Source organism: Thamnophis sirtalis, unplaced genomic scaffold (genome assembly GCF_051295495.1).
Source record: "Thamnophis sirtalis isolate CommonGarterSnake01/CBP01778 unplaced genomic scaffold, rThaSir2_p1.2 scaffold_6, whole genome shotgun sequence".
NCBI classification, from domain to species: Eukaryota; Metazoa; Chordata; class Lepidosauria; order Squamata; family Natricidae; genus Thamnophis; species Thamnophis sirtalis.
Window position 1 is genome coordinate 35,722,185 of NW_028261386.1, and position 25,164 is coordinate 35,747,348.

At 38.8% G+C, this 25,164-nt stretch overlaps 1 protein-coding gene across 1 annotated transcript in view; it reads left to right on the top strand.

Annotated features, from left to right (window-relative positions):
• KCNK12 (potassium two pore domain channel subfamily K member 12) overlaps positions 1 to 16,402 on the top strand; it is a 47,064-nt gene extending 30,662 nt beyond the window's left edge. The window contains exon 3 of the mRNA XM_014057279.2: positions 15,203 to 16,402. Coding sequence (XP_013912754.1) covers positions 15,203 to 16,098 — 896 coding nt within the window. The 3' untranslated portion in view covers positions 16,099 to 16,402. The remainder of the gene's footprint in view (positions 1 to 15,202) is intronic.
• The last annotated feature ends 8,762 nt before the right edge of the window (positions 16,403 to 25,164 follow it).

The window sequence follows — 25,164 nt, forward strand, 5'->3', positions numbered from 1 at the left end:
CCGCTTAGAGAGGGCTGAAAGCCCTATGAAGCGGTATATAAGTCTACTGCTATTGCTATTGCTATTGCAAGTCTTAAAGCTGTCAAGTTACAAGATCCCTGCACCCCTAACCCTTTAGGGAAAAAAAACCCAGGGGTCTTCAAACATGACAGCTTTAAGACATGTGGACTTCAACTCCCAGAATTCCTCCTCCAGTCATGTTGTGGCGACGTCATCTGCGCGGATCTGCTCCATCTTCGTTTTTTTCACAGGGGGCAGGGTTGCCGCTGAAGATGCCGACGAGCCCCCGCCGCCACCAAAATAACTGCTGCTGCCTCCTCCTCCTCCTTCTCCAACAGCACCACCACATTTTCTGCCCGGTGCTGCAGCTGAGGTGAAGCCGCCACAGCTCCCACTGGCACCCCTGTCCGTGGCAGCAGCGGCGGCGCCTCCCCCTCCGCTCGGAGCACCTGAGCTGGGCTCCATGTTATCCCTGTCACCGCCTCCTCCTCTGCCATGCTTTTGAGAAGCCATGAGGCCATTTTTTTCCTGCTCCCATCCCCCCTCCGCCATCTTCCTACTGGCTCCCACGGCCTTATGGCTCCCCAAAAGCACAGGGGAGGAGGAGGGGGCAGGGGTAATGCGGTGCCCAGATCAGGTGCTTCGAGCGAAGGGGGAGACGCCGCTGCCATGGGTGGGGGAGCCAGTGGGAGCTTTGGAGGCTTCACCTCAGCCGCAGCATCGGGCAGCAAATGTGGTGGTGCTATTGGAGGAGGAGGAGGGGGGGAGCAGGAAGCAGTTATTCTAGTGGCGGCGGGGGATTTGGAGCTTCACTTCAGCCGCAGCACCAGGCACAAGCGGCTAGGACTGGCTGCCCACAAAGGACCTCCACGGGCTTGCTTTGCTGAACACAGGGCGACTGATGCTAGTTTGAGCGGCCGCGGCTGGCGCAAACTACCGTCAGTTGCCCAGCGCTCAACATAACAAGTCTGGGGAGGTCCTTTGTGGGTGGCCAGTTCTAGCCGCCTGCAAAGGACTTCCCCACACTTGCTTTGCTGAAAACGGGGCTACTGACGGTAATGAGCAGCGCAGCCATGCACCTTAGAGGGAACATTGCTGATGTTCCCGGAAGTTAATTACTTCCAGGTTCACCGACCAACTGGTCCACAAGGACCAGCAAGGACCGGTAGGAACCCACCCCTGGTGTACTCTGATATTGACACTGCCTCGTGATGATTCTGCCCTAAGTCTACAAACTCCATTTTGAGATGGCTTTGAAATATTGCAATATTCCTCATGGAAACAATGAATTGCTGCTACCTCTATTTGTTTGCTACATATTCTCTGTTTCTTGTTGTTATTTTGTAACATCTTGCTTGATAAAGAATTCTGGAGAATTTGGCAGTTTGCACATCCTTTTATATAAGCTTTTGCTCATCAGAATCAAAGCACCAGTAAGTATCAGAAATCAGATTACTTTTCCATCAGACATTTTTGCAACACTCATTTTCTATGGACCATTGAGAAAGATAGTTTAAGATATGAAAATATTTAGATTTTTTTTTTCAGGGCATTTCTGGGCATTGTTTAAAGAAATGGCCAAGCAAGAGAAAGAGGGAAAGAATTCCTGACATAATCCTTCCACTTCCAAAGAGAACAGCTTGCATAAATTGGTTTGCACAAAAACACAAGATTTTAAAAAGTCAGAGATAACTTTTTATTTTTAAAGTCAAAATATAGTAAATATACATTACATTAAAAAATAGAATACAAATCCAATAGCATTTAGAAGTCTTGTCCAATACAATGCCAAAGTAGATTTTTCCAAGACTCTGAGGCTAAACAACGTCTTGACTCTCAACAAAATTGACTGATGTTTGAAGATCTCATTTTCTCACTTTCCTTTCTTTCGCAAATGACTGGACACACATATACTGAAATTATCTAAGTTAAATGAAACTAAGAAAAGAGGAAAAAGGAGATAAAAAGCAATGAGAATGAGTAGGAGAAAGAAAGGAAAGGAAAAAAAAGAGATTCTATGCAAGGGAAGTGGTGGAGCAATAGAACTTTTAACATGCATTTGTAGACAAAAGGAATAAAATATTAATACAGTACTCATTTCCCTTTCTTTTTCTTTTCATCTATTTTTTTAAAGAAACAATATAGCACTTTCTTAACCTCCCAGATGCCCAATCATGCAGATTTTCTCCCATAGCTTAAAAAGTTCTAGTTGCTAATTAGCAAACATTCCTAATGATTTACAATCCAAATTCACTATGGAACTGGGCAGTTTGATTTATTTATTTATTTATTTATTTATCAAAAGACATGGCTTAAGCTCAACTTCTCCATTTCTTTACAAAAAAAGGGAGGAACAATCCACAGTGGAAGAATTGTACCTACAATATTCTGATCCCTCTTCCATTCCTTTTTTAAATGTGCTCTTAAATCTTTTTGTTCCGCTTCTTTCTGCTACAAATGCTCTAATGAATCTTCTTCTCTGCTCCTCCGCGTGGTTTTGTATTTTAGTAAGTATTGCAATTTAAAAGATAAAAATTAATACAAACTAAGGAACATAGCAAAAAACATGGAAAATACAAAAAAAATGCATGTAAAATTGTATAGACATAATGTAGCTATTTGTTAATTTTAGAGTAAGAGTTAAATGTATTTTATCTATATCTCTACCAAAGAAAGTCAAAATTCATTCGACTGCTTTTTTCTTTACTTTTTACTTTTTTCTGCACTTTTATCTTGCTTTTTGTCTGATTCTTTTTCCCCATTTTATTTTCTTGCTTGTTTAGTTTTTAATCATATTTTTATCATATTTAAAACTTTAAAAATTGTATTTAAAACTTATTTCACTTTTCAAGAGACAGCTGGGCTTTCTTGTTTTTCTTTGAAGATGTTTTGCTTCTCATCCAAGAAACTTCTTCAGCTCTGACTGGATGGTGGGGAATGGAAGGATTTATATTCCTTGCAGACAGTTGGTCATTTGCCAGAATGCAAATGATTCTTTTAAAGCAGGGGTGTGTCAAACTCAATTTCATTGAGGGCTGCATCAGGATTGTGTTGGACCTTGGGGGGGGAGCTGGACTGGGCGTGGCCAGGGTGGGCATAGCCAGCTGGACGTCACTTATGTTGGGGGCACTTGTGGTGGTCTAAGCACTCGGCCAGCAAAAAATGAGCTCCCAAGCTCCATTTTTGGCAGCAACTGCCTCCTGCAACTCTGCCAGTAAAAATGGAGCCCGGGTGGGCTGCCCATGGCCACAGGCCATATCTAAGCACCCCGTGGGCCAGATCTGGCCACCAGGCCTTAAGTTTGAAACCCCTATTTTAGAGAGTCCACTTGGAAGTTTGTGTTCTCAGGATCACCTGAGTAGTGCAAATGGATGTGGAGACTTCTTGGCACTGCTGAAAGGGCTGTGTTGTCCTTTCATTCTGTAGAAACATCCTGCAGAAAGCACAGCTCCACAACACAGTCCTTTCAACAGTTCCAAGAAGACTCCACAACCATTTGCATTATTCAGATGACCCTGAGGACACAGACAAACTTCCAAGTGACCTCAATGACTCTCTACTAGAATGCAAATGACCAGCTGTCTGCAAGGAATATAAATCCTTCCATTCTGCACCATCCAGTCAAAGCTGAAGAAACTTCTTGGATGAGAAGTGAAACGTCTTCAAAGAAAAATAAGGAAGTCCAGTTGCTTCTTGAAAAAGCACCTTTGGGACCACTATGACCTGGATGACTGAGAATCTCCATAAACATTTATTTCACTAAGGACTGAAGGTAACTTGCTCAGTGTAGTAAAAAATGCAGTTCTCATACTTCTTAGTATTTGAAAAGCAGTTATGCTGAAGCAAATGAGGGCGATCCCAAGTCTTCTCCTTGCCCAGAGCGGAATCCAAAAGAGTCAATCCATTTGTCAGATCTTCATTCTGCCACAGTCATCAGCTCCACTCTCAGTGGGACTATATTCAATTTACTGTTTCATCCCCAGAAGTCGTCTCCTTCTCCATGTTCTCATGAAGACCTACATGAATCTTTCTACGTGTCTTTTCTTTTCCATGTGAGAATGGCTATTCTGGTATGCTAGCCATAGTCCTTTTTCTTCTACTAAGCTGCAAGCATCCATTGTAGTAGCAGTCCTTTGTCAAAGTATTGCTTTGTGTAGTACTTTTGCTTGGTGCAAAGAATCAACATTGCACCATTGAAGTCTGTTTAGGAAGCTTGAGAAATCTCAACAAATCTCCAATTATAGTTTACAGTAAGTTATCAGTGCTCAAAGAATTTGGGTTTATCCAGAAAATGTCCCAGCAAGTTACCTCACTGGCAAGCAAGGTGACTCTCCCCCAGAAGAGGGGGGTTATTAAGGGGATGTTGGGTTAATCGAATAAACCATAATTTAGAAATTCTACCATTCTAAAAAAAGGAAGTATTACTGTATATCAGTTTTGTTTGTCTAGATTGGTCCTCAAATATTTCACCCACCGAAGCTGAATATTCACTGACAATAACTTGACAGCAAACTGTAATTAAAGTTAACCTTTTGAGTATTTCTGTGGCATGTTTTCAGACTTACTCATAATGAGATATGCTGGTCTATGACCGTAATAAAGATTTGATTACTCAAAATGAGCAGTTTCAGTTGAACAGTTAACATTTCAGCAATTAGATTTATACTTGTCAGGCTGCACACAGTTGGGCAAGATCAAGGAAGCAAGAACCACATAAACCTCAGTAAAATATCCAGTCATACTAATCTGTAGGTAAATACAGAGAGTTCTGGAAACCATAAGAGGAATTTTCTAACCTCATTTATAATGAGATAGGTTTCTTTGAATGATCTACAGTGCTTCATCCCTGGGTTTCTTGTCATTTATAAGTTATCAAATAATTTGTGTTCAATCTCAGTGTTTTTAATGAAGTTTTATTATTTATTTATTATATATCATATAATACACATATAGTTGCTCTATATTTTTCAAGCTGATAGTAAAAAAATTAAGGGAATGGATACGGAAAAGTGAGAGACTGAAACCAAGTCAAAAGGTGTAACGAAAAACTTAACAAGGAGAACTTTTGATAATTCATTTTCCCTTTTGTTATCCCTAGCCACCAATCATAATTAAGGATTCACACATTTCTTGAAATATTGCTTATATTTATAGTGTTTGTGTTTATTTAAACAGCGTTCTTCAAATTTGGCAACTCTAAGATGTATAGACTTCAACTCCCAGAATTGCCCAGCTAGCATCTTAAATTTGGCATGTTTGAAAATCACGGATTTAAATAATTTCATCTGACTGCTTATCTTTTTCTTAGAAATTATATTCACCTTTTATCTTTTAATTGCTTACATACACTCTCCCTTCTATTTAATTTCCAGACTTCTTAGAAACATTACATGAAAGCCTTTTTCATTCTCTGCAGTATCTTTGAATAAGTAGATGCCACTTTCTTCTCCCCTTAATCTTAAATTTTGGTGTTAGCCAATAGTTTTATAATGGCTAGAGATTATAACCCTGGAATTCTCTGGATTTCACAATCTAACAGTTCAGTTTCCCAAATACCCTTAATTAAAATATAGTTCATTAATCAGCGGCAGAATTCGTTTGTACAGACCCAAAAGACATCATTTGTGCAGTGAGGAAATGCAACTTGGTCTGATCTTTCAGAGGGCTGCAAGAGGTTGTCACTGAATCACCAGTGGAAGAGGTGATGCCACTTATTTCAAACCATTTATTTTCATATGGAAAAATCATATGATGAATGGGAATGGGATACCTTTTTTCCTTAAGCTTAAATCTAAAATTCCTTTAAAAATGGAGGGGGCTGTTGCTTTTTGGTGAAATCTGAAGGACTTTTTTCTGAAGATGCAGTTGGTTTTGGGAATGTAACTTTCATTAGCACTACTGGAAGATTTCCTATCAATAAAAACAGTTTTTTTAACCATACAAATATTATTTAACAGCATATGTAACTTGCCATTGAACTGCAAAACTGGAGAGCAGAGAGAATCGGCCACCTTAAATGTGAATAGATAGATAGATAGATAGATAGATAGATAGATAGATAGATAGATAGATAGATAGATAGATAGATAGATAGATAGATAGATATGGAGATGGAGATGGAGATGGAGATGGAGATGGAGATGGAGATGGAGATGGAGATGGAGATGGAGATGGAGATGGAGATGGAGATGGAGATGGAGATGGAGATGGAGATGGAGATGGAGATGGAGATGGAGATGGAGATGGAGATGGAGATGGAGATGGAGATGGAGATGGAGATGGAGATGGAGATGGAGATGGAGATACATATACATATACATGTTATATTTGTGCTGATAAATAAATAAAGGGAGACTAATATAGATCTATTTCAAGCTATTTAGCTCTCATCAGCTAGCCATACCCTTACTGGGAATCGAGCCTGTGCTGTATTGCCTCTTAGGCAGATGTGTTAACCACTGAACTACAGAGCTCGACTCCTTATCAGCCAAGCCAGGGTGAAAGGTTTATATTTAAAGTCACAACCCCTGGTATGCCCAAATATGGGAGGAAGATCACTACTTCCATTCTCAGTCCTTCAGCTCGTCACAAGAGACCATCCACACAGAAACCCAATATTTTTTACTGTTGCCTTTTTGTTACATTTGTTATATTTGTGCTGATAAATAAATAAAGGGAGACTAGTATAGATCTATTTCAAGCTATTTAGCTCTCATCAGCTAGCCATAGCCTTACTGGGAATCGAGCCTGTAGCTCAGTGGTTAACACATCTGCCTAAGAGACAATACAGCACTCTTCCACCATCAAATGCTAGACCTGTATTTTGGTTTTTAACAATGCGCCTATCCAATATTAATTGTTAATCTGTGTCAACATAACTTCAATTTGAAATTTCATGACAACTGCCACACACAGTGTGTATAAAATTGATAGATCCCTCAGCAGATTGTTAGGAATTGATGGTAAAGCGGCAACAATGTTTCTCAGACCATCATTTTTTAATAGGCTGGGTCTGATTTTGTTCCAATCTGTCATGTATCTTTTATCTACTTGCTTTACTTAGCCATTGATTTCTCCTGGGTTTTGTTGAGCTATTTCTGGACACAGTTTCTACTTCTGAACATAATTCCTCTCTAGACTGATCTAGTATGTTCTGCAAACCTTATTTAGCATCCCCAGGATACATTTAGAAAACTTGGAAGGACAATTGGAATTAAAGAAAGCCTGGAGTGAGGACAGCAGGTAGGGCGGAGAGTTGAGGCTCTCAGAGTAGTAAAATAGATTATTGTTACAGTGCTAGTCTAATTTCCAAGAGGTGGCAGTGTGTTTGGTTGTTATGGAGATATTGTGTTTACTTTACTGTTATTGTAGAAAGAGCATGAAACAGAACAGTGTTTATAAATTGAGAAATGGATGCTGGGTGAAGTTCTACAGATGGGAAAGGAAGGCAAGCAGCATATTTACTGTTAAGATCCATCTGTTATCTGGGGGCAGTTGTAATTTAATAACTGGAGGAGTTTATACAATGTCAAACCAATATTTTCCTCCCCTAAAATCCTATCCTAGCATGCAATCTTCCACTGCTTGATCAGATGAATATTTTGCCCACAAATAATATGTAAATCTGTGAATTTTAATATTTAGATTCCTGATTGTCCTTTCTCTCTTGAATTTAAATAGTTTTAATGATGTGATCCATAAACTTGTATATTTAAGAGGGTTAGGGAAACCCTGTATAATGACTGTATAATATAAAGGAAGCAGCAATTTTAAACACTGAAAACTTGCTGTAACTATTTTTGTATCTTTGGTAATTTTGCTGTGAAACATACACAGACTTCACTACCTAAGACTAGAGTAGCAATGTGTCTTTCTTCTGCAAAAAAGAAAGATAAATTATTAATGATTTGAATAAGAAACTTTGGCTGGATGGAAAGTATATAGAGAATCATTGAAGCTCACATCGATTGTCCTCAAATAATTTCTCTTTCATAAATAAATTCTACTGAACATAAACCCAGAAAAAAAAAACCTGCACCCAAACTAACTTCAGGTGTTTCTATGAGAAGACAAGAATGGAGAAATATGTTTTACCTTTTTAACCATGGCCTTTACATAAATTTAAATGCATCAGTTGGGATATTCAGTTATGGTTGCTCATCATCAACTTTTCTACAATTAACATAACATATTGTCTTAGATTACATTTGACCATTGAGATATCAGGTCTCACTACATCCAGGATCCCGAATTTATCAGATCTAGCTTTTCTGACAACAATTTGCCAATATTTCTGACTAAAGTTATCAGTATTTAGGTTGGGGAATGAAATCTTAGAAAGAAGCTTGAAAGATAAGGTCCTTCAAATACAAATCAGGAACAGTTCTTTGTCTAAAAACGGAAAGACAAAAAATGTTTCAAGCACAATTCATGCAAAATGTGTCAGGAACAATGCTTGATTGTAGCAGAAGATGAGGGATAAGTCATGAATCACCTTTTTAAAGTGAAACACATGACCTAGAAAGCTTTAAACCAAACCTCAACCAATTCTATTTCCAACTGGCAAGATTGAAAATATATTTTGTGGAAGCAAAGGTAAATATGAGATTTTAGTATCTTATTTTTATTTTATAGTATTCATTATTGTTGTTTTGGAGTTGATTAAAGCAGCAGGATCTAAACAGCTTACAAAAGCTTCAATATAACAATAGTATCAACAAAATCTAATCAAACCAACAATGTATATTATCAACAATCCAACATTCAATCATTATAATAACAAGAAACTGTTTGTTTTAGTTTGCAATAAAGAATTTTATCCTGCCAGAAATTTCAACCGAGTCTGAGTCCAGCAGATAAATTAAGCCTTATAGAGTCAGGTTTATGGTGAGATCTTAGTCTACAATTCACCTTAACTGGAGGACAATACAATAGCAAAGCTTGAGTCATTACTGAATCATTGATCTTGCTGTCGTTTGATTAACACAATTAAAATGTGACACTTATAAAACAGGTAGACTACTTAAATCCTTACAATTAATTTATAATAATGATATAACTATTCTTGCAATCTGAACATTTTATCTCTTCCAATTTGATCCTGATTCCTTAGAGGTTTCTTACTTGCCTCCCTTAATTAAACTTCTTGCGTGGGTGGATATTCTGTCATTAATTAAAAAGCACACAAAGAAATGTAAAGTGCAGCTGGAAAATGAATTGGACATATTACTATTCTAGTCTAATTGTTAAGATATTTTATTGGCCATTAAACTATATTGGCATAAGTAGTAACATGACAGCCAATGCAAAATTATTCCAGCCAATTTATGGAACCAAGTGCAGATTGCATTGGAAGAACTTTATGTTGAGTAACAATGACTGGAGATGCAGCAGAGATGGTAGATATGTTCCAATAGATAGTGGGAAGCATTCCATTTGGATTATATCAAAGCAGAGAATGGATGGAAAGCAGCAGGAAGCTCTAGGAAGGCAGTTGTGGGCGGATGAAAATTTGTCCTGTATAAACTAGGCAGTTATCTTAGTTACAGTGGCCAGTGTTAACTGAAGTACAGTTCAGTTGCCAATCTTATTAGGTAAATGGGGTGGGGGGTAGAGGGACTGCCTTTTTACCTATAGTAGTGAAAAGTCTTGCTCCTATGGGCAAGTTAACAGTTGTAACCTAAAGATTGTGGGGATTTAGTAGCGCTACATTAAGCTTCAGTTAGAAGATTTGGTCTGAAGTCAAGTTGATTTTGAATTTGATAGCTTTTTCCAAATAAATTGAATCATTAAATGACATTAGAAACATTCAAATCACTTCAATGATTTGTATAATTAATTCAATTCAATCTGATTCATTACTTAAAACATAGTGTCAGGATTTCAGATTCCTCAGCAAAAGTCCTCACTTGGAACATTTAAACAACTGTATCATTCCTTAAGAATAAAACAAATGTTTTGCTTCATACTTAGAATCTGGCTTAAATTTCAGATGGTATGAGCTGCTTACTTAAATTTATCTTCTTTCTCTTTTCCAAAAATATATGAAAAAACAAATTAGTTCTGACAGCTTGCATTCCGTAATGGAGATCTTTCCCATAAAGTAGAATTGAGAAAGTCAGAGCAGAATCCAGCAGAAAAGATTTTGTTATTTCTTACCAAAAATTATTACAGTATTACAAACCTGAAAAGATGCAGTTTACATAAAATTCAGTTGTTGGACTATTTATTAAGGTTATCATATTTGGGTAACAAAAATAGACACTGAATGATGCTTGATTGCGTGACTTAAAATTCTGGAGTTTAGTAGCCCAAATAAATAAGGCCGATCTAACACCAATCCAGTACTTATAAAAATAGGTATCGCCAAACAAATATTTCATAAATACTGCCTTCAGAGATAGTGGTTGTTTTTAATTTACAAAAAGTAGAGACTAAAGCATAATCTGGTACTCAACCCGGACAAGACCGAGTGGCTGTTGTGTTTCCCTCCCAATAATTTGGCTAGTGTTCCATCACTCAGGCTGGGGGGCCAAATTTTATACCCCTCAGACAGGGTTCGCAACTTGGGAGTCCTCCTGGACCCACAGCTGACCTTTGACCACCACCTGTCGGCTGTGACCAGGGGGGCATTTGCCCAGGTTCGCCTGGTGCGCCAGTTGCGACCCTACCTGAACCGTGAGGCTCTCACAACGGTCACTCGGGCCCTTGTGACCTCTAGGCTGGAATACTGCAACGTGCTCTACATGGGGCTGCCCTTGAAGAGCATCCGGCGACTTCAGCTAGTCCAGAATGCGGCCGCGCGAGTGATTGTGGGCGCACCGCGGTTCGCCCACATAACACCTATCCTCCGCGAGCTGCACTGGCTACCTGTTGATCTCCGGGTGCGCTTCAAGGTGCTACTTACCACCCATAAAGCCCTCCATGGTAGTGGATCTGAGTACTTGAGAGACCGCCTCCTGCCAATTACCTCCCTACGACCTATTAGATCACACAGATTAGGCCTCCTCCGAGTTCCATCCGCCAGTCAGTGTCAACTGGCAACTACGCGGAGGAGAGCCTTTTCAGTAGTAGCTCCGACCCTTTGGAACAAACTCCCCGTGGAGATTCGCACCCTCACCACCGTCCAGACCTTCCGCACAGCCCTCAAGGCCTGGCTATCCCGTCAGGCCTGGGGATAAAGATTCTAATCTGTCCCCACCCGAATGATGAATGAATGTTGTGTTCTATTTTTACTTATGTATTGTCTCATGTCTTGTCTTGTATTCCCCTCCCCAAAATTGTAAGCCGCCCTGAGTCCCCTCAGGGAAAAGGGCGGCCTATAAATAATAAACACATCTAAATCTAAATCTAATCAATTAAGGGCAGGGCACAACTTTCCCTGGCTCATCATCACCGGGCTCTGACTCTCTGCTCCCTTCTGTCTTGAGCTCTAATCCTGTTCCTTCATTCTGCTTTGTTTAACTGCCTGGTGGAACATAAAACTTTGTTGAGAGAAAACAGAACCAAAACTGGAACTGAGGAAAAGCTATTTAACAAGGAAGAAGTTTAGAACAGAGAAGTGAACAGAGTTCCCCAGTTATCATCCTTCCCCAGTTTCTCCCCCAAAAGCTTTCTGTCTATCCAAATGGTTCCAAAAGCATGCAGGTGTGCATTTGAGACAGTGCTGATTCCTGATGAGTGCCTTGACTAGTCCCTGCAGTTTTCTTAACAACACTTTTTTAAAGCAGTTTGCCATGGCCTCCCTTCTAGGGATGAGAGAGGGACTGGCTCAAGGTAACCCCAGCTGGCTTTGTTTCTAAGGCAGAACTAGAACATATGATCTCCCAGATTCTTGGCTGATGCCTTAATCACTACCCCCATGTGTCCAAAAGCATGCATGCAAACTATTATTAAGTTAATTAATATGGTAGCCATGACCATTTTCTAGGTTCCACTGAGCACTCTACTGATTTTTCCCCCTTGGACCTCACTGCAACACAACCATGCCTGTGCAATGTATTTTTTTCTACTGTGCCCCCTTGGCATTGCCTTCATCTCATATTCAACAAATGCCTAAGATAATCTTATATTACCCTTAGTTGTAGATATGTTTTTAAAGCAACATCAACATCAGCCTCATCACATGTAAAATCTGTTAGTTTTTATCTCTCATTATCTTGGAGAGAAGTCAAGTGACTGGAACCTCTGGCCACTGAGATCAGAAAGAAACTAACATTGGGGAGAGCAAATTTCATGCTGGTACAGATTTCTCTAGATTCAAGGATACAGGGATACTACTTCAACCCCGAAGTAGGGAAAAGCTGTAAGCCTCCACATTTTGTTTTGATTTTTGTTTTCTGGTGACTCTTTAAAGTTAATCTACTGTGACTTCATTCTAACAACTGGCCCACCAACAGGTCTGCTTTCCCATGCTTATAAATTGCTTGTGTTGCCACACAGCATGTTTGCTATTTCTAAAATGAGTCAAGGAGTTGTGTCTAATTCTATGGCAGGCAGACTGGTTTTCCTTCAGAATCCCTATGGCTAACTTAAAATGCAGCAGATGTTTCTGACCTTATCTTAGACTGATGAAAAAGAAAAACCCCAATTTCATATGATTAAAAAAAGCAAAAATTGTAATAAAATAAAAAAGGAGTAAAGGCTAGGCTTGTTTGAGTATTTCTCATAGTGAGGTAGCAGTTCCATTTACAAAAAAAAGTTTGATTCACTTTACTTGTTATTGGTTAGTTACTTGCACTACAAGCATATTTATTCCACTTCTTGAGTATTAGCATTTTAATTTGTGCTGTTTAATTTGCAATGCAATGAAGGTTCCAAGAATTATTTTTTTCCAGCTTGCTACCTGGCTTAGAGAAAGTCGCCTTACATCGAATCAGAAGTTGTAAACTGTTTAATTGGTTTTTCGGATGGTTTTCGTTTTAGTTCTTTATTTGTACTACAATTGGGCTTTTTTGTTTTTAATTGTGTGAGCATCCAGAGCCATTTGTGTGAGATGAGTGGTTATATAAAATAAACACATAAATATTAGGTAATCTATTTCACTATTTTTCACACAGTGTAACAATGCCTCCCCCAGGGCCGTATCCTTATATTTCTCAGGGACTAAACCCAGCACTTTCTACATGCAAAGCATATGTTCTCTCACTGAGCCATATATCTATACAACAACATCCCCAAATTTCTCTAGGGAAGTGGAGTTCCAGTGAATCAGCTAAATTATATGGTTTAACATTGTAGATTCATGGAAGCAAGCATAGGAAAGTAGGCACTCATGCCATATGTTTCCTTTAATGATATACAATATGATGAAAATAGTTATCATAGAATCAGGATTTACAGGTATGACTCCAGATCAAGACTCCAGCTTGCAGTAAAATACTTTGTGAACTTAAAGTTTTAAAAACTAATAACTACTAAAAGCTTATTATGGGGTACCTGTGGACGCAGGCGTCTGAAATTTCAAATCACACTGTAAACATAGCTCAAGGTTACCCTTGCACTGTGTGGAAGGCAGAGGGAATGGTCTTGAAGGACAGGAGGAAGCGTCCAAGCAGTCAGCAGTCAGATAAAAGGGTTTTCTACTCTGGTCTAACCTGAAGGGCAAACGCACCACCCAAAGTGTGACTCTGCAATGATTTGAGATGGAAAATTGTGCTTGCCTTGCAATATTGCCAGAGACTTTACACAGTATCATTCTTCCTTCTAGGTGAAGCTGTCAAGCAGCAAATTCTCTCTGGTTTGCAGTTCTTAGAATCCATTTTTGAGTTCATGATGAAATATAAAGCTGCTTTAGGAAACTTGCTGTATGATTTACTGGTGAAACATTCAAGACCATAATTGACAATGCCCTATTTTTTTAATGTGCATCAGTTGTTTAGGCACCACAGAAAAAAAACCTCTGATGTAGAGTTGAAGCAAGGGTATAATTTTTCTCCCCACAGAGCTCTAAATCTCTACAGCTGTGGACTCCCTGGTAGTGCATTATCAAAGCGTTGCTTCTTCAATACAGGCTTAGCTGCACATTTTGATTCATCCACTACCAGTGTATTATTAAAGACTTCCCGTTCCTCCCCAATACAGCCACACAAACGCAAACCACCCCTTGCGTTAAGCATTTGGATTTCACTATTTAAAAAGCATTGCAATGTTGCCAAACACAAATCTAACTGTAAGAAATGCTGCAGAGTGATGTCTGATCAAATTCTGGGGGAAAGGATCCTCCTCCTTGTTACATCTTAAAATGCAGGTCAAGCAATAACTCTGAGGGCTCTAATGGACCAGAGTCCTAATTCTGGCTCGTTACATATTTGAAGATCTCAAAAGTGGCACTTTCCACATTTTATTTTAAATCTGGAAAATCCACAAAGCCTTCAAAATAGTAAAACTTTTCCCAAAAGTTTCTGATTGTGTTTAATCCTTAAATTAATCCCTGTTGACTAATACTTATAATTACAACACAGGTAGTCCTTGACTTGCAACAGTTAACTTAATGACTGTTCAAAGTAACCACAGCATTGAAAAATGTGACATGACCATTTTTCACACTTAGGACTGTTGCAGCATCCCCATGGTCAGGTGATCAAAATTCAGATGCTTGACTCACCTTTATGATGGTTGCGGGCAATTGACTTACATTTATGACAGTTGCATTGGGGTTGGCTAAATCACTGAGGTCATATTATTACCTTTTGCCACCTTCTGACGAGCAAAGTCAATAGAGAAACCAGATTCACTTGACAACCATGTTACTAATTCAACAACTGCAGTGATTCACTTAACAAACATGGCAAGAAAAGTCGTAAAATGAGGCAAAATTCACTTAACAAATTTCTCACTTAGCAACAGAAATGTTGGGCTCAATTGTGGACGTAAGTTGAGGACTACCTATGTACACCAGAAGCCTTGTATGAGGATGCGAATTATATACTCCTAGAGTTCCAAATATATTCACTGTCCCCATAAAACGTGCTTCTCTTGACTTAAAAAGATTCATGGGCTGCTTTAATGAATGTATTAATCCTCTCAAGTCAATTGCAATAATTTATGTTACTGAGTGGAGGACCTTAGTTACACTATAGTTTTGGAATACCATTAAATAGCAGTAAATCATTTCTCTGTGATAAAGAAAATAAAACGAAAACTTTCAGTCTCAACGATCACATTATCTTAGCTCAGCTTCATTGTCTCCTTATTTTTCCAGGTTTTGGGATGTCCACACCAGCAACAGTAGCGGGCAAAGCCTTCCTTATCGTTTATGGTCTCTTTGGATGTGCTGGAACCATCTTGTTCTTCAACCTTTTTCTAGAACGTATTATCTCACTTTTGGCTTTGGTCATGAAGGCTTGCCGTGAGAGACAACTGAGAAGAAGTGGCCTTCTACCTCCTACCTGCCGAAGGGGCTCTGCCCTGTCTGATGCGGACAGCCTGATTGGGTGGAAGCCATCTGTCTATCACGTGATGCTAATTTTGGGAATCTTCGCCATTACTATAGCTTGCTGTGCCTCTGCCATGTATACGGCTGTGGAAGGATGGAATTACATTGACTCCTTGTACTATTGTTTTGTCACCTTCAGCACCATTGGATTTGGTGATCTTGTGAGCAGTCAGAATGCTGTCTACCAAAATCAGGGATTATACAGATTTGGGAATTTCACATTTATATTAATGGGGGTATGCTGCATATATTCTCTTTTTAACGTCATATCAATTGTAATCAAGCAGGTTTTAAACTGGATGCTAAGAAAGTTCCGATGCAGATGTTGCCCAGATTGCAATAAACCAAATACCCGCCTTGGGCGGCGCAATGCCATCACACCCGGCTCCCGCTTCCGCCGGCACAATTTCTCTATGGAAACAGACGGACAATATGATAGTGACACAGAAGGGAGAAGGCTCTCAGGTGAGATGATCTCCATGAGGGATCTCACGGCTTCTAACAAAGTCTCCCTGGCGCTTCTACAGAAGCAGTTATCAGAGACGGCCAATGGCTATCCCAGGAATGTTTGCATCAGCACCAGACAAAATGATTTTTCAGGTGGAGTTGGGGCTTTAGCGATCATGAACAATAGACTGGCAGAGACGAGTGATTCTAGGTAGAAATTTTGAAATTATCTTCTCTAACATGAAGACTTTTTCTTACTCTTTATTTAATAAAAAGATATTTTAAAAATTTATTAAATCCATCTCAAGGGCAAATTTCTGGAAGGATTTATGTTTTGCTTGTTTCTAAAAGCTGATTATTTAAAATGTTTAAAGAGGCCTTTTGGGGATGTAGTAGTATTTATTCCCTTAAGTTTTTGTAATATTTTAACCAGTAGTGTCAGGGATCATCAATCATCACTGGCCAACTTAGGTCTCTAGCACATACCACTGATATTACCGAGCACACAAAGAGAAATACCAAGAGTCAAAGCCATTCCGGTGGTGCTGAAAGTAGGAGAGGCTTCAAACAGCAGCATGCAAATACAGGTAGTCCCGAACTTACAACAGTTCATTTAGTGACCAAAGTTACAACAGCATTGAAAAAAGTGACTTATGGCTGTTTTTCATACTTACAACCATTGTAGCATCCCTGAGGTCATATCAACAAAATTCAGGCACAACCACTCAGCAACTGGTTTACATTTATGACCATTGCTGTGTCCCAAGGTCATGTGACCCCCTTTTGCAAATTTCTGACAAGTAAACTCAATGGAAAAGTCAGATTCACTTGGGTGCACAGTGGTAGAGATACAGATGCTCCCTTGCCTACCCTTTGAGGCATTCTCTAACTCAGGGTTGCCCATTGGCAAAGTAAAACAAAGTCAAGATGGCATCTATGAGGATGCAATCAAAGCTGTCACAGTGTTGCGGCTGCCCTCTTGACATTTTGACCATACCCTGCCTACATCTCTGCTGCTACTTCACTCTTCTTTCCCACATTGCTGCCAGACATAATATAAGACTGATAGAATTAAGTGCATTATTGAGTGAGGAAAATGTAGTGTAGTGTTAAGCTAACAAAAAGCTTAATTGTTTTAAAGGATGGAAATGCGGTGATCGTAGTTCAAAACTGTTGCAATTCTGTTTTGCTTCTATATCGAGCTCATGAACTGGAGCAGCAAAGAAACATGGATATGAGCTCAATCTCTTTAAACATTTGTTTAAAAAAAAGAAAATGTATAATAATTCTTTTTCATCCTACATTATAGACTGAGAGTTACAACTGAAACTCAGGAAGTCCAAATTCCAGTCCTGCTTTATATCCACTGAACAAAACTATATGCACATGTCTAAAGATTTCCGATTTTCTGCTCCATTAGGATGGGGCCAAAGAGCCTTTATCATCATTTCAAGCAAGTGTCACTGATTGTATTAGTAGTGATTAATTTAGTTTATGCTAATTCCAAAGTAAATATTAAAATTAGAGGCCATTTGGCACAAAATTCTTTTCATGCAGTGTCTTGAGTGGCAAATGATCACTTGATCTTCACAAACTACATATGCTGAGATCTTGTGTTTACACCGATCTAATAATTTTGCTATCCTATCCAGCTAATCAATAATCATGTTAAGGATGAATGTGTTTCATGTTGTCTATTTCAAGCTGCTGAGATTCCAAACAACTGTTACAGAAATCAGATTTTTCCAGAAAAGTATTTAAGATATTATCTTTGACTGCTAAGCACTGTGTATCCCATGTCAATCAACCGATATAATGTATTCTACCTTTTCCAATTAATGTTCTTCAGATACATTGCATCTCCCAATATTTTTTTAGCCATGCTGCTTGGTTCTATATATAGGTTGGGCGAGGGGGGGGGAGATTAAGAAAGACCTATTTACTTTCCCTAGCATGTAGATCATCCTCTTGTGCAGAACCCACCTATGAGACATGAGCATTTTTAAAACTAAGTTGGCAACATCATCTGGTCATGTGGATAATAGGTGATGATACTGGACGTCAAAATATGACCACTTAGCAGTGAAGATAGATAGATATTAAACTGAAGGGGAAAGTACATCAAGTCCTGAGGTATTCCAAAAGGGGACAGGCCATAAATACACAACCATCAATCCAACTCCACCAAAAGTCATCAACAAGCAAGACCAATGTTGTCTCCCTACTGTATACTGGTCTGAAACCTAACTGAAATGAGTCCAAATAATCCATTATTTGGATGGATCCATTATAATCCAGGATGATGTCCAGAAGAGTTGGATACAGTAACCCTTTCTTGAAGAGGGGCTCACTATCTTGAGGATTAGGCCAGCGACTTGAATGAAAAATGTTGGGTACAGGAAACTGGTCCCAATGAGTGGAGAATATCTATTGAAGCTGCTGCAGTGACGAGCAAAATACAATTCTTATCTTCTCTGTGTCCCGGCTGCCAGTTCTACCTTCCTAGTTTATTGCTTGGCAGCTATGGGCCTTCTTTTCTCCCAGGTAGTGTTCATAGCCCTAATCTGATACTCTCATTCTCAGGATTGATCCATACATGCTCAGCAGTCTGTGCCCATTCTGGATGAATTGCCCTTTTCCAAGAACAATGATAAAGTTCATATTGGAGGCCATCTCTCCCAGGCATCTCAAGACACATCTGCTTCCTTCATTTAATTTTTTTTTGCAAAAAAAACCAAAAACCTAGTGCTTAACATTTCTCTGCCTCTCATCAGCTAACAAAGAGAACAATTAACATTCTGTGGCCTACTTTCAGTTTTTAAATGGTGTAGACTTTTTAAAAATATACAGCCCGAACCTATTGCAATATAATAATAATATATTGAAGAATGTCACTCTAATAATGAAATCCATTCCCTGAGCAGTAGCATAAACAACAATCAGAAACAGACCATTCTCAACATGCATGTCTATTAAATCTTACGTGGCTAATAAATTTAAGGCTGGAAGCTTAGTTGTTTTTAAAATGAAAACCAATTATCAATATGTGAATTCCCAAGGCCCAGTTTGGCATTTATACAGAGCTTGCATTCAGTTAGAAAACCTGTATAGCAAGATGAAGGGTATTAGTGAAGTGGTGGGATTTACTTACTTTCCCTACCAGTTCGCAAATGTGAGCGCGCACACACGCCACCTTCTGTGTATGCGCACCACCTTCTGCACATGCGCAGAAGGTCACACATTACGTCGGGGCAGTGGGCTGAGCCTCCCGCAACCATCGCTAACGGTTTGCTCGAACCAGAGAGGACCGGGTGAATATCACCTCTGGTATTACAATTACAAACCAGAGATAATGATATTCAAGCAGTCCTTCGTTTCATGAAGGGCTTTATAAAACTCCAGGTATGGGAGAATGAATTGCACTGGGCCCCTAACCATAGGCTGCTCAATAACTGATTGGGACCTTTGGTTTCTTACTATAGTCCCAAATTGCGTGGATTTCATTTCTTATACAGCTTCCCGTAACATAAGGAATCTTTCCAAAATGCCTTGTAGATTGGCCTGCAACAACTGTTCCTCTTTTAATACAGTATGTTACAAACTTGCAGGCTACAAATCTTCTCACTAAGGTGACAGCTCCAAGCACCTGTTGTCTTCATTAACTACTCCTACTGCCAGTATTGATGGCCATGTTTTTCATTTTGACAGCTACAAAAATCCAGCAGCCTGTGGAACCTTTCATACTGAATATAAAGCACATTGACGTTAAAAAAAATAACCAGCTACAAAACAGAAATCAAAATTATTTCGCCCAAACTGATTTTCTTGACATAACACAAGAGATGTTTCTTTCCTTTCAGAATATCTGAAGTATCTGATTGATTGTCTTGAAGTTGTTGTTTCATGGTTTCCACAGCCTTCCTGTACGTTAAGAGCGGCATTTCTGCTCTTTTAGAAGGCTGCCTTGAATCCAGCATTGACTAAAATAAGCAGACAACATTTAAAGAATGCAAGAAATCTTGCTGAGATTACAAACCTGCCTTGACCTGAATTTAACCAAACATGTAATGCAATTAAGTTCTAGGATATTAGTAATTTTATCTAGAAAATTGTTATTAGTGTGTGACCATTAGTTTGTTAATGGTAACAGCTCCAGCTATTTCTCTATCCAGCATAATATTATCCATACAAGGGCATCCACAAGAGGGGTCAAAACTATTGAGATGATAGCTATAACCATCAGTATTGAGATCCAATCCCAGTTTTATCTGTGTCACACATGTAAGGTATTTGACCCTAAAGCAGGAGTATCAGGCCCACAGGCTGGATCCAGCCAGCAAGTTTCTTAAATTTGACCCACGGGACCGGCTTGGAAATAGCAAATGAATAGACTACAGTGCCTCTGGCAGCCAAAATGGGGCACAGTAGGCGTACAGGCCCCCACCTCCACCCCTATTTTCAGTCTGGACTCTGCAGGCCAAAATGGGGGGCTCCCTGTTTTGGCTAGCAGACTGCTGCAAGAGGCATCCATCCTATCTCCTGCCTCCCAGCCTGCGGAGGAGAACTACAATGCGGATCAGTCCCTCAAAGAAAGCCAGTTTGACACCCCTGCCCGAAAGCCTCTTTACATATTAGGATTGCCCAAACCAGAGAGAGATTGTTCAAACTTTGGTTTATCTTCTTAAATTTCTACATATTTATTTAGAATAGAATAATTTCACTGCATAAGAACTTTGTTTCAATCACCAGGGGAAAAACATGATAAGAGATGTTGATAAATTACATGCATATATACAAAATCATCGCTCTACATTCTTGAGTTTTAGCGACATGATGTGAAGAGCAAACAAAGAATAAGAAATAATAAAAGAAAATGGGATAAAAGGCACAATAATGCCTTTTGTTTTTTAAATTTTTCATTTCTCCCTTTTTAAGGCTCTTGTCTTCTCTTATCTAACCACATTTTTTCAGTCTTCATCTTCCATGCAACTTATTCACTTTCCTTTCACTCACAAAAGTTAGAAGGTTATTTTGTCTTACAGGGAGCATTACTGAATCACAAAACATTCTTTCTATATGACCAAAACACTTTTTCATGCTGATCTTTCTTTTCTTTTCTTTTCTTTTCTTTTCTTTTCTTTTCTTTTCTTTTCTTTTCTTTTCTTCTCTTTTCTTTTCTTTTCTTTCTTTCTTTCTTTCTTTCTTTCTTTTTGCATTCAATCATTCATACAGCATCAATGCACCTTGTACTTGTTTTACGCACTTTTTCAGAACCCATTCCCAATCCATTCAGTTGGAGATGTGATAGATGCCTTCAAGTGTCTGAAGGATAGACTTCTTTAGTACTGTTTCAAAATATGAACAATGAGATTTCAATCTGAATTCTGTCAAACATTCTGCCAGGCACCTGTAACAAACTGCTCTGTAAAGTTTGCATTCACTTTATCTATCTCTCCCTTATTACAGAGGAACAGATTCTTCCCATCTGCAGTAACCTTCACATACATATTAAACAAGCTGCATAGCTATTCTATAAGCACATGGTTATATATGGTTATATTTTAACATTTCTCCAGTTTAGATTTAATAGATTTAATGGTTTAATTACTTTTATCTAGGTTTTTTTTTCTTTTTAGCATTCTCCCACAAGTGCAGGGCCTGCATTTTTTGGATCAACCAAGTGTTGATCCATTAGTTGTGAGTCTTGTGATAACAGTTGAGTGACCAACTTGTTTCCTGAACCTGACTTCATGGGCTGAGAGAAAGTGACTGGCTCAAAGCCCAAAGTCACCCTGCTGGCTTTCATTCCTAACACAGGACTAGAACTCACAGTCTCCTGGTTTCTAACCTGACGTCTTAACAACTAGATCAAACTTGTTCTCCTTTGATTTTATATAGTTATCATCTTGCTGTTAGGGCTAGTTCAACTTTTGTTAAATACAGTCAGTTTTAATCACTAATACTGTATTCAGTTGTTTTTTCTTACTATTATTTTTCTTTGTTGATGAGAAGCATTTTCATGTTTGTATTTCACAATTAATTATTTAATTGACATTTCTTCCTTTACACTAGTTGTGCCAGTAGCCTTGTTTTGTTTTGTTTTGCATTCAAAATGTTCTCTTTTTCACCACTTTTTTCTCAAGCACCAATATTTGATTCAATCCACCTTAACTGATCACTATCATTCTCACATGTTGGAAGGAAAATCCACCTGGTTCAGTTCCAAGCTGGGAAAAAGATGCTGGAAACAACATGGAGTCAACATGGAGTTTAATGATGAAGGGTTTGTGGTCCTGGTTCAACTGACCCAGAAGTGCACACTGTCTTTGTGGTTCTGTTCAATAAACTTCCTTTCCAATCAGCCTCCATGTTGTTTCCAGTGTCTTTTCTCCTTGCTTGGACCTGAACAGATGGGTTTTCCTTCCAACACATACATATCTCTAACATAATTATATGAGCCGAGGTGGCGCAGTGGTTAGGGTGCAGTACTGCAGGCCACTTCAGCTGACTGTTATCTGCAGTTCAGCTGTTCTAATCTCACTGGCTCAAGGTTGACTCAGCCTTCCATCCTTCCGAGGTGGGTGAAATAAGGACCCAGACTGTGGGGGCGATATGCTGACTCTGTAAACTGCTTAGAGAGGGCTGAAAGCCCCATGAAGTGGTATATAAGTCTAACTGCTATTGCTATTGCTATAATTCCATCCAGCTGTCTTGCATCACCATACTGATCTCTACCATCCATCTGGGTTTTGATCAACTGAGGCTTTTGAATAGCACATTTTAGTGAGGCAGAGAAGTAGACACGGTTACCAACCTAGTTGTACCCTTGCCATGTAAATCGTTCCCTAATGATAATGGCAATTCCAATAAGTTATGACACATTTTAATCATCATGCCACAAGTGCAGTCAAACCCAAGTATTCTAACATGCACTTCTGTGCATATTAGGATTTCTAATTCAAATAAATCAACATACTGTTGTCCACACCCCACACCAGCTAATGAATACATTCAATCCCCTGATAAATAGATGTAAAGTACAATGAAGTGAAATGAAGTGAATTAGCCCCCTTTGATACTGCAGCTTTCTTGAGGCTCCTTCCAACACTATCGTCACTGAGAAACCAAAAGTGGCTCTTTACCCAGAAAAAAAATGTGTGTGTGCTTGTTGTAAGGCAAGCACAAATTGTTGGAGCCTACATTTTGACCTGCATGGCTGTATGGCTGTGAAAGTTGGACCATAAGAAAGGCTGAGCGTCAAAGAATTGAGGCCTTTGAACTATGGTGCTGGAGAAGACTCCTGCGAGTCTCTTGGATGGCAAGGCGATCAAATTAGTCAATCCTAGAGGAGATCAACCCTGACTGCTCTTTAGAAGGCCAGATCTTGAAGATGAAGCTTAAATACTTTGGCCACCTAATGAGAAGGAAGGACTCACTGGAGAAGAGCATAATGCTAGGAAAAATTGAGGGCAAAACAAGAAGAGGATGGCAGAGAATGGGGATGGTAGAGGACAGGAAGGTCTGGAAGAATGTTGTACATGGAGTCGTGATGGGTCGGACATGACTTTGCAATTAACAACAACAACAACATTTTGACCACTTTGTAAAAAGGAAATATTAAATACTTCTCCTTCTAGAATGTTGGTTCTTTGTACAGAGATTAAAGCAAAACAAAGCCAGCACTGAACAAGAAAAGGTTCAATAAACAGTAAAAGAGCAGAACCATTTATGAGCTCTTGACTAGCATAAATTGTAATAAATATTTTCCACCACAGTGTTGTCAGCTAATGGATTTGGAAAGAAAGTATTTAGCTATTCATGTTGCACTGGATTAAGCCTCAGTTCTCATTATCTGTCTCTTTGATGTACAAATACACAATTATATTTCATTTTCATCATTTAGTAACACAATGTTGAATGTATGAATAGAGTCCATACTGTAGCTGATATGACAGCTTTTCATTAATGATGGCCGATCTACATTATTTATTTTTGTTAAAATTATGTTTTCACTATTTCTTTCCAGCACAAAACTTAAAATGAATTATCAATCAATGTTCTCTATTAAATAAATTTAAAAATAAAATGGGATGCATTCCCACATGAAATATTTTAGCTGCAAAGAAAGGCACCACCCCCCCCCCCGGCACACACACACAAAATGCTGCAGTGCAAAAGAAAATCTAGGAAAAGGTTTTGGGCTGCATTTTCTTTTTCTGCAGGGATAAAATCACTACCAGATGCACTTCATGTTGTTCAAAAGAAGTAGTCTAAGTTTCCATGCAATTTAATGAAAAAAATTGCATAAAATGTTTTTCCCAAAGAGAAGAGAATTTTGGTGAAATCCTAATAAACCAAATGTCATATGTTTTTAGATCCAACCTCATATGAGAGGTTACACTGAGAGCATATGCACCAAAGACAAATTCCTTGTATGTCTAATCACACTTGGCCAATAAAGAATTCTATTCTATTCTATTCCATTCTATTCTATTCTATTCTATACCTAGGTTGCAAACACCTAAACAACTGCTAGATGGCAGCTAAGAGTTTCTGGAGGATTTTTCATTCCAGATATGGTATTCTTGCACTTATTTAGTTATAATAAGGCCAAATAAGGTGAAGAACAAAAGGGATATTTGGAAAGTAAGTATTTTCAACTATCCATATAAAAGAGTTGAGAAACAGAATATCCTCTCACAAGGGGTGGGGGGGAAACTATTAAAAAATTGCAAAGCAGATGTAGCATTAGATTAAGTGCATAACAAAATTATGATACAACATTATGATTCTAAAAAAACTACTCCAAAATGAGAGCTGTCACATTTTTCAGAAGATAAATAAGTTCCCAAAGGAAGTCCAGCACTATAGCAATAAAGCAGAACAATCTCCAGCCTTTTTAACAATCATCTAACCTTCGAAAGTGATAGCTGAGCTTCTAAGAGAGACTTCCTAGCATTGCAAATCAAAAACAACATAATGGAGCTGTTTTATCTTTCTCTTCTTGGTGAAATATTTATGGGAAAACCAAAGAGGGTTACAGATTGAAGCTGATGAACGAGACAAGGCAATTGCACAATAAAAATCTTATCTGGAAACATACAGGGACGTGCAGTCAGGGGAGGCAGGGGAGGCAGAGCCTCACCACTATCATCATGAAAAGAAAAAAAATGTAAAAGGAAATAGGCTGAGCTAGTTGCTGCCAGAGTCACAGTGGATGACTCTGCTTAGTGCTTAACTGTTTAAAAAAGCCTAGAAAAAAAACGCCCTCTACAGGAGGA